This window comes from Procambarus clarkii, chromosome 63 (genome assembly GCF_040958095.1).
Source record: "Procambarus clarkii isolate CNS0578487 chromosome 63, FALCON_Pclarkii_2.0, whole genome shotgun sequence".
Taxonomy (NCBI): Eukaryota; Metazoa; Arthropoda; class Malacostraca; order Decapoda; family Cambaridae; genus Procambarus; species Procambarus clarkii.
In genome coordinates, this window is record NC_091212.1 from 33,551,311 (window position 1) to 33,560,470 (window position 9,160).

General features: G+C 46.4%; 1 protein-coding gene across 1 annotated transcript; it reads right to left on the reverse strand.

The window, feature by feature from the left end:
* Positions 1 to 1,825: 1,825 nt before the first annotated feature.
* On the reverse strand, positions 1,826 to 2,749 carry LOC138354610 (involucrin-like). The gene has a single exon (XM_069308988.1). It carries the CDS (start codon positions 2,747 to 2,749, stop codon positions 1,826 to 1,828), a length of 924 nt encoding a protein of 307 aa, XP_069165089.1.
* Positions 2,750 to 9,160: the final 6,411 nt, after the last annotated feature.

Sequence of the window (9,160 nt, forward strand, 5' to 3'; positions counted from 1 at the left end):
TGGAGGGCCAAGTACCAAATCTACACAGTAAAATAACAACGTACTGGAGTGAACAATATGGAAAAAAATGCAGAATAGAACCAGTGAAGAGCAGAGGTGCCATAGGCACAATCAGAGAACACTGTATAAACATCAGAGGTCCGCGGCTGTTCAACGTCCTCCCAGCGACTATAAGAAATATTGCCGGAACAACCGTGGACATCTTCAAGAGGAAACTGAACGGCTTTCTAAGAGAAGTTCCGGATCAGCCGGGCTGTGGTGGGTACGTGGCCCGGCGGGCCGCTCCAAGCAACAGCCTGGTGGACCAGACTCTCACAAGTCGAGCCTGGCCTCGGGCCGGGTTTGGGGAGTAGAAGAACTCCCAGAACCCCATCAACCAGGTATCAACCAGGTACAATCTATCACACTGAGTAAATCATGGTAGGACTACATGATCTGACTCCTTCCCCCCAGAAATGATTGGGTGTGAAGTCCCCTCTAAAGCCTGGGTCCCCTTCCTTCTAGATGAAGACCGGAACTGATAAGACGACCACTGCCCGCCCTATAACCCGCCTCCACACACCGGTCGCGGGGGATGGTCGCCTGTAGCCAGGTGGTCCTAGACGACAGGTGCGCCTCTCAAGGACATATCACAAGAAGGACTTAAAAAAAATGTGTTAGCGCCTGGCTTTGTGTAGAGGGCGGCTGGCAAGTCACTCGGGAGGAACGTGCACGTCTTGTGAAGGTCAAGCATCAACACCAAGGATTTCCCAGTGTGCTCTCATCTTGCAACATTACCAGGTCACTGATCTTTATGTTGCAACATTACCAGGTCACTGATCTTTATGTTGCAACATTACCAGGTCACTGATCTTTATGTTGCAACATTACCAGGTCACTGATCTTTATGTTGCAACATTACCAGGTCACTGATCTTTATGTTGCAACATTACCAGGTCACTGATCTTTATGTTGCAACATTACCAGGTCACTGATCTTTATGTTGCAACATTACCAGGTCACTGATCTTTATGTTGCAACATTACCAGGTCACTGATCTTTATGTTGCAACATTACCAGGTCACTGATCTTTATGTTGCAACATTACCAGGTCACTGATCTTTATGTTGCAACATTACCAGGTCACTGATCTTTATGTTGCAACATTACCAGGTCACTGATCTTATGCTGCAACATTACCAGGTCACTGATCTCATGTTGCAACATTACCAGGTCACTGATCTTTATGTTGCAACATTACCAGGTCACTGATCTTTATGTTGCAACATTACCAGGTCACTGATCTTTATGTTGCAACATTACCAGGTCACTGATCTTTATGTTGCAACATTACCAGGTCACTGATCTTTATGTTGCAACATTACCAGGTCACTGATCTTTATGTTGCAACATTACCAGGTCACTGATCTTTATGTTGCAACATTACCAGGTCACTGATCTTTATGTTGCAACATTACCAGGTCACTGATCTCATCTTGCAACATTACCAGGTCACTGATCTTTATGTTGCAACATTACCAGGTCACTGATCTTATGTTGCAACATTACCAGGTCACTGATCTTTATGCTGCAACATTACCAGGTCACTGATCTTATGCTGCAACATTACCAGGTCACTGATCTTATGCTGCAACATTACCAGGTCACTGATCTTTATGCTGCAACATTACCAGGTCACTGATCTTATGCTGCAACATTACCAGGTCACTGATCTTATGTTGCAACATTACCAGGTCACTGATCTTATGTTGCAACATTACCAGGTCACTGATCTTATGCTGCAACATTACCAGGTCACTGATCTTTATGTTGCAACATTACCAGGTCACTGATCTTTATGTTGCAACATTACCAGGTCACTGATCTTATGTTGCAACATTACCAGGTCACTGTCCTTATGTTGCAACATTACCAGGTCACTGTCCTTATGTTGCAACATCACCAGGTCACTGATCTTATGCTGCAACATTACCAGGTCACTGTCCTTATGTTGCAACATTACCAGGTCACTGTCCTTATGTTGCAACATTACCAGGTCACTGTCCTTATGTTGCAACATTACCAGGTCACTGTCCTTATGTTGCAACATTACCAGGTCACTGTCCTTATGTTGCAACATTACCAGGTCACTGTCCTTATGTTGCAACATCACCAGGTCACTGATCTTATGCTGCAACATTACCAGGTCACTGTCCTTATGTTGCAACATTACCAGGTCACTGTCCTTATGTTGCAACATTACCAGGTCACTGTCCTTATGTTGCAACATTACCAGGTCACTGTCCTTATGTTGCAACATTACCAGGTCACTGTCCTTATGTTGCAACATTACCAGGTCACTGATCTTATGTTGCAACATTACCAGGTCACTGTCCTTATGTTGCAACATTACCAGGTCACTGTCCTTATGTTGCAACATTACCAGGTCACTGTCCTTATGTTGCAACATTACCAGGTCACTGATCTTATGTTGCAACATTACCAGGTCACTGATCTTATGTTGCAACATTACCAGGTCACTGATCTTATGTTGCAACATTACCAGGTCACTGATCTTATGTTGCAACATTACCAGGTCACTGATCTTATGTTGCAACATTACCAGGTCACTGATCTTATGTTGCAACATTACCAGGTCACTGATCTTATGTTGCAACATTACCAGGTCACTGATCTTATGCTGCAACATTACCAGGTCACTGATCTTATGTTGCAACATTACCAGGTCACTGATCTTATGTTGCAACATTACCAGGTCACTGATCTTTATGTTGCAACATTACCAGGTCACTGATCTTATGTTGCAACATTACCAGGTCACTGATCTTATGTTGCAACATTACCAGGTCACTGATCTTATGTTGCAACATTACCAGGTCACTGATCTTTATGCTGCAACATTACCAGGTCACTGATCTTATGCTGCAACATTACCAGGTCACTGATCTTATGTTGCAACATTACCAGGTCACTGATCTTATGTTGCAACATTACCAGGTCACTGATCTTATGCTGCAACATTACCAGGTCACTGATCTTATGTTGCAACATCACCACGATACTGTCCTTATGTTGCAACATCACCACGATACTGTCCTTATGTTGCAACATCACCACGATACTGTCCTTGTGTTGCAACAACACCACGATACTGTCCTTGTGTTGCAACAACACCACGATACTGTCCTTGTGTTGCAACATCACCACGATACTGTCCTTATGTTGCAACATCACCACGATACTGCCCTTGTGTTGCAACATCACCACGATACTGTCCTTGTGTTGCAACATCACCACGATACTGCCCTTATGCTGCAACATCACCACGATACTGTCCTTATGTTGCAACAACAACATAAGCGGACCATCGTGGTATAAAACTACCAGTTTCCAGTACAGCGGCGCTCCAAAAAACTTGCAACACAAGAAGCTGGTGTTTTTCCCCAGGACCTGATCACACCACCCACAAACATGCTCTAGTATCTTGTGAGTGACGACTGACAGCCTCTCTCACCAACAGGGGAACCACCGCTCTCACCACTCAACCTCTCTAAATGGTGGTCAAACTTAGCTTACAACTCTGTCCTACACACAAGGAACCCCAAACAATCAACCCACACACAGGAACCCGCCCCCCCCCACCCCATACAATATGTCACCAGGTAACCCACCACACAAATCCATCCCCCCCTCCCGGCGCCAAGCCCCACAATCCACCAGCTGCCTGCTGGTATATCCACCCCCCCCTACACCCTGGCATCCACTGGCACACATCATCCACGCCACACCATTATTAATTCAGTCATTACCATTACACATTAAATCTTTGCCACTATATACCCATTCATTCACTCTCCGTATCCATTCATACACTCACATTACCCATTCATTGTTTCCCGTCAATTCCCCGCCATTTCGAATTCATTATAATTACCCTTGTTTATTAATTCATTCATATAACTTCCCTTACCCATTCATACGTTAGTCTTACCCATTCATACGTTACACTTACCCATTCATACGTTAGTCTTACCCATTCATACGTTACACTTACCCATTCATACGTTACTCTTACCCATTCATACGTTACACTTACCCATTCATACGTTACACTTACCCATTCATACATTACACTTACCCATTCATACGTTACACTTACCCATTCATACGTTACTCTTACCCATTCATACGTTACACTTACCCATTCATACATTACACTTACCCATTCATACGTTACTCTTACCCATTCATACATTACACTTACCCATTCATACGTTACTCTTACCCATTCATACTGTAGTGCTGTAAATTCATCACCCGCCCTTTATACATTCCTTCTAAGCCGACCCCCGCTTATATAGACTCATTCATCGCCCGTATCAACTCGGGTGCCAGATTCACGAAGCAGTTACGCAAGTACTTACGAACGTGTACATCTTTTCTTAATCTTTTGACGGCTTTGGTTACATTTATTGCAAATTTACAAGCATGAGAACTTGCCAATACACTGTTGTTATTGTTATAAACAGCCTCCTGGTGTTTCGGAGCTCATTAACTGTTTAATAATTGTAAACAGAACCACCAAAGATTGAGGAAAGATGTACAGGTTCATAAGTGCTTACGTAACTGCTTCGTGAATCTGACCCCTGACCTTTGTCGCCCTTACAGTGGATGACTGTTTTGGTTCTTGTTGCAGTGTGTGGTTCTTGTTGCAGTGTGTGGTTCTTGTTGCAGTGTATGGTTCTTGTTGCAGTGTGTGGTTCTTGTTGCAGTGTGGTTCTTGTTGCAGTGTGGTTCTTGTTGCAGTGTGTGGTTCTTGTTGCAGCATGTGGTTCTTGTTGCAGCATGTGGTTCTTGTTGCAGTGTGGTTCTTGTTGCAGTGTGGTTCTTGTTGCAGTGTATGGTTCTTGTTGCAGTGTGTGGTTCTTGTTGCAGCATGTGGTTCTTGTTGCAGCATGTGGTTCTTGTTGCAGTGTGTGGTTCTTGTTGCAGCATGTGGTTCTTGTTGCAGCATGTGGTTCTTGTTGCAGTGTGTGGTTCTTGTTGCAGCATGTGGTTCTTGTTGCAGTGTGTGGTTCTTGTTGCAGTGTGTGGTTCTTGTTGCAGCATGTGGTTCTTGTTGCAGCATGTGGTTCTTGTTGCAGTGTGTGGTTCTTGTTGCAGTGTGTGGTTCTTGTTGCAGCATGTGGTTCTTGTTGCAGCATGTGGTTCTTGTTGCAGTGTGTGGTTCTTGTTGCAGTGTGTGGTTCTTGTTGCAGTGTATGGTTCTTGTTGCAGTGTGGTTCTTGTTGCAGCATGTGGTTCTTGTTGCAGTGTGTGGTTCTTGTTGCAGTGTGTGGTTCTTGTTGCAGTGTGTGGTTCTTGTTGCAGTGTGTGGTTCTTGTTGCAGCATGTGGTTCTTGTTGCAGCATGTGGTTCTTGTTGCAGTGTATGGTTCTTGTTGCAGTGTGTGGTTCTTGTTGCAGCATGTGGTTCTTGTTGCAGCATGTGGTTCTTGTTGCAGCGTGTGGTTCTTGTTGCAGCATGTGGTTCTTGTTGCAGTGTGTGGTTCTTGTTGCAGTGTGTGGTTCTTGTTGCAGCATGTGGTTCTTGTTGCAGCATGTGGTTCTTGTTGCAGTGTATGGTTCTTGTTGCAGCATGTGGTTCTTGTTGCAGCATGTGGTTCTTGTTGCAGTGTGTGGTTCTTGTTGCAGCATGTGGTTCTTGTTGCAGCATGTGGTTCTTGTTGCAGTGTATGGTTCTTGTTGCAGTGTGTGGCTCTTGTTGCAGTGTATGGTTCTTGTTGCAGTGTGTGGTTCTTGTTGCAGTGTGGTTCTTGTTGCAGTGTGGTTCTTGTTGCAGTGTGTGGTTCTTGTTGCAGTGTGGTTCTTGTTGCAGTGTATGGTTCTTGTTGCAGTGTATGGTTCTTGTTGCAGCATGTGGTTCTTGTTGCAGCATGTGGTTCTTGTTGCAGCATGTGGTTCTTGTTGCAGCATGTGGTTCTTGTTGCAGTGTGTGGTTCTTGTTGCAGCATGTGGTTCTTGTTGCAGCATGTGGTTCTTGTTGCAGCATGTGGTTCTTGTTGCAGTGTGTGGTTCTTGTTGCAGTGTATGGTTCTTGTTGCAGTGTGTGGTTCTTGTTGCAGTGTATGGTTCTTGTTGCAGTGTGGTTCTTGTTGCAGTGTGTGGTTCTTGTTGCAGTGTGTGGTTCTTGTTGCAGTGTGTGGTTCTTGTTGCAGTGTGGTTCTTGTTGCAGCATGTGGTTCTTGTTGCAGCATGTGGTTCTTGTTGCAGCATGTGGTTCTTGTTGCAGCATGTGGTTCTTGTTGCAGCATGTGGTTCTTGTTGCAGCATGTGGTTCTTGTTGCAGTGTGTGGTTCTTGTTGCAGCATGTGGTTCTTGTTGCAGTGTGTGGTTCTTGTTGCAGTGTGTGGTTCTTGTTGCAGTGTGTGGTTCTTGTTGCAGTGTGTGGTTCTTGTTGCAGTGTATGGTTCTTGTTGCAGTGTATGGTTCTTGTTGCAGTGTGTGGTTCTTGTTGCAGTGTATGGTTCTTGTTGCAGTGTATGGTTCTTGTTGCAGTGTATGGTTCTTGTTGCAGTGTATGGTTCTTGTTGCAGTGTATGGTTCTTGTTGCAGTGTGGTTCTTGTTGCAGTGTGTGGTTCTTGTTGCAGCATGTGGTTCTTGTTGCAGTGTGTGGTTCTTGTTGCAGTGTGTGGTTCTTGTTGCAGTGTATGGTTCTTGTTGCAGTGTGGTTCTTGTTGCAGTGTGTGGTTCTTGTTGCAGTGTATGGTTCTTGTTGCAGTGTATGGTTCTTGTTGCAGTGTATGGTTCTTGTTGCAGTGTGTGGTTCTTGTTGCAGTGTATGGTTCTTGTTGCAGTGTGTGGTTCTTGTTGCAGTGTATGGTTCTTGTTGCAGTGTATGGTTCTTGTTGCAGTGTATGGTTCTTGTTGCAGTGTATGGTTCTTGTTGCAGTGTGGTTCTTGTTGCAGTGTGTGGTTCTTGTTGCAGTGTGGTTCTTGTTGCAGTGTGGTTCTTGTTGCAGTGTATGGTTCTTGTTGCAGTGTGGTTCTTGTTGCAGTGTGTGGTTCTTGTTGCAGTGTATGGTTCTTGTTGCAGTGTGGTTCTTGTTGCAGTGTGTGGTTCTTGTTGCAGTGTGTGGTTCTTGTTGCAGTGTGTGGTTCTTGTTGCAGTGTGGTTCTTGTTGCAGTGTGTGGTTCTTGTTGCAGTGTATGGTTCTTGTTGCAGTGTGGTTCTTGTTGCAGTGTATGGTTCTTGTTGCAGTGTATGGTTCTTGTTGCAGTGTGGTTCTTGTTGCAGTGTATGGTTCTTGTTGCAGTGTGGTTCTTGTTGCAGTGTATGGTTCTTGTTGCAGTGTGTGGTTCTTGTTGCAGTGTGTGGTTCTTGTTGCAGTGTGTGGTTCTTGTTGCAGTGTGTGGTTCTTGTTGCAGTGTATGGTTCTTGTTGCAGTGTGGTTCTTGTTGCAGTGTATGGTTCTTGTTGCAGTGTGTGGTTCTTGTTGCAGTGTGTGGTTCTTGTTGCAGTGTGGTTCTTGTTGCAGTGTGGTTCTTGTTGCAGTGTGTGGTTCTTGTTGCAGTGTATGGTTCTTGTTGCAGTGTATGGTTCTTGTTGCAGTGTGTGGTTCTTGTTGCAGTGTATGGTTCTTGTTGCAGTGTATGGTTCTTGTTGCAGTGTATGGTTCTTGTTGCAGTGTATGGTTCTTGTTGCAGTGTATGGTTCTTGTTGCAGTGTGTGGTTCTTGTTGCAGTGTATGGTTCTTGTTGCAGTGTGTGGTTCTTGTTGCAGTGTATGGTTCTTGTTGCAGTGTGGTTCTTGTTGCAGTGTGTGGTTCTTGTTGCAGTGTATGGTTCTTGTTGCAGTGTATGGTTCTTGTTGCAGTGTGTGGTTCTTGTTGCAGTGTGGTTCTTGTTGCAGTGTGTGGTTCTTGTTGCAGTGTATGGTTCTTGTTGCAGTGTGTGGTTCTTGTTGCAGTGTGTGGTTCTTGTTGCAGCGTGTAGTTCTTCAGTCTTTTCGTGTCGTATCTTCCCCGTGTGGCTGTGTGCTGCCTGTGAACCTTGGCCGTGTTTCTTGGCGTCCTTCCCGGGCTTCCCGCCTCCAGGAGGGCACACTGTGTGATGCCGCTGCTTCCCGCTCTCCGTAGATCTCTATAATGGTTGTTGGGTCAAACTGGTGGTGATGTGACCACCAGAGTGCGCGCGCACACTGCCTTCATAACACATTACCTCACAAGGAACTGGTTTGGTGTGACACTCAAGGTACTCTGGTCATGCTCCCTTTTTTTGGTGGGGGGGGGGGGGGGGGGGGGAATAGGACTTCAACAGTAGCCTCGCCTTCTCTTCCGTTGTGGCTCAACAGAAGTGTCAGAATTGTCATTTGTTTCAGTGTCACAGTAGTTAATAAATGGAATGCATTAGGCAGTGATGTGGTGGAGGCTGACGCCATACACAGTTTCAAGTGTAGATATGATAGAGCCCAGTAGACTCAGGAACCTGTACACCTGTTGATTGATAGTTGAGAGGCGGGACCAAAGAGCCGAAGTTCAACCCTCGCAAGCACAACTAGGTGACTACACACACGCTCACGAAGTCTACTGGCTCTTATGTGTAGACTAAGAGTTTCTGGGGTGAGTGGGAGAGTGAGTAGCGCTCACCACACGGGAGGGTGGCCACACAGTACACGGGAGGGTGGCCACACAGTACACGGGAGGGTGGCCACACAGTACACGGGAGGGTGGCCACACAGTACACGGGAGGGTGGCCACACAGTACACGGGAGGGTGGCCACACAGTACACGGGAGGGTGGCCACACAGTACACGGGAGGGTGGCCACACAGTACACGGGAGGGTGGCCACACAGTACACGGGAGGGTGGCCACACAGTACACGGGAGGGTGGCCACACAGTACACGGGAGGGTGGCCACACAGTACACGGGAGGGTGGCCACACAGTACACGGGAGGGTGGCCACACAGTACACGGGAGGGTGGCCACACAGTACACGGGAGGGTGGCCACACAGTACACGGGAGGGTGGCCACACAGTACACGGGAGGGTGGCCACACAGTACACGGGAGGGTGGCCACACAGTACACGGGAGGGTGGCCACACAGTACACGGGAGGGTGGCCACACAGTACACGGGAGGGTGGCCACACAGTACACG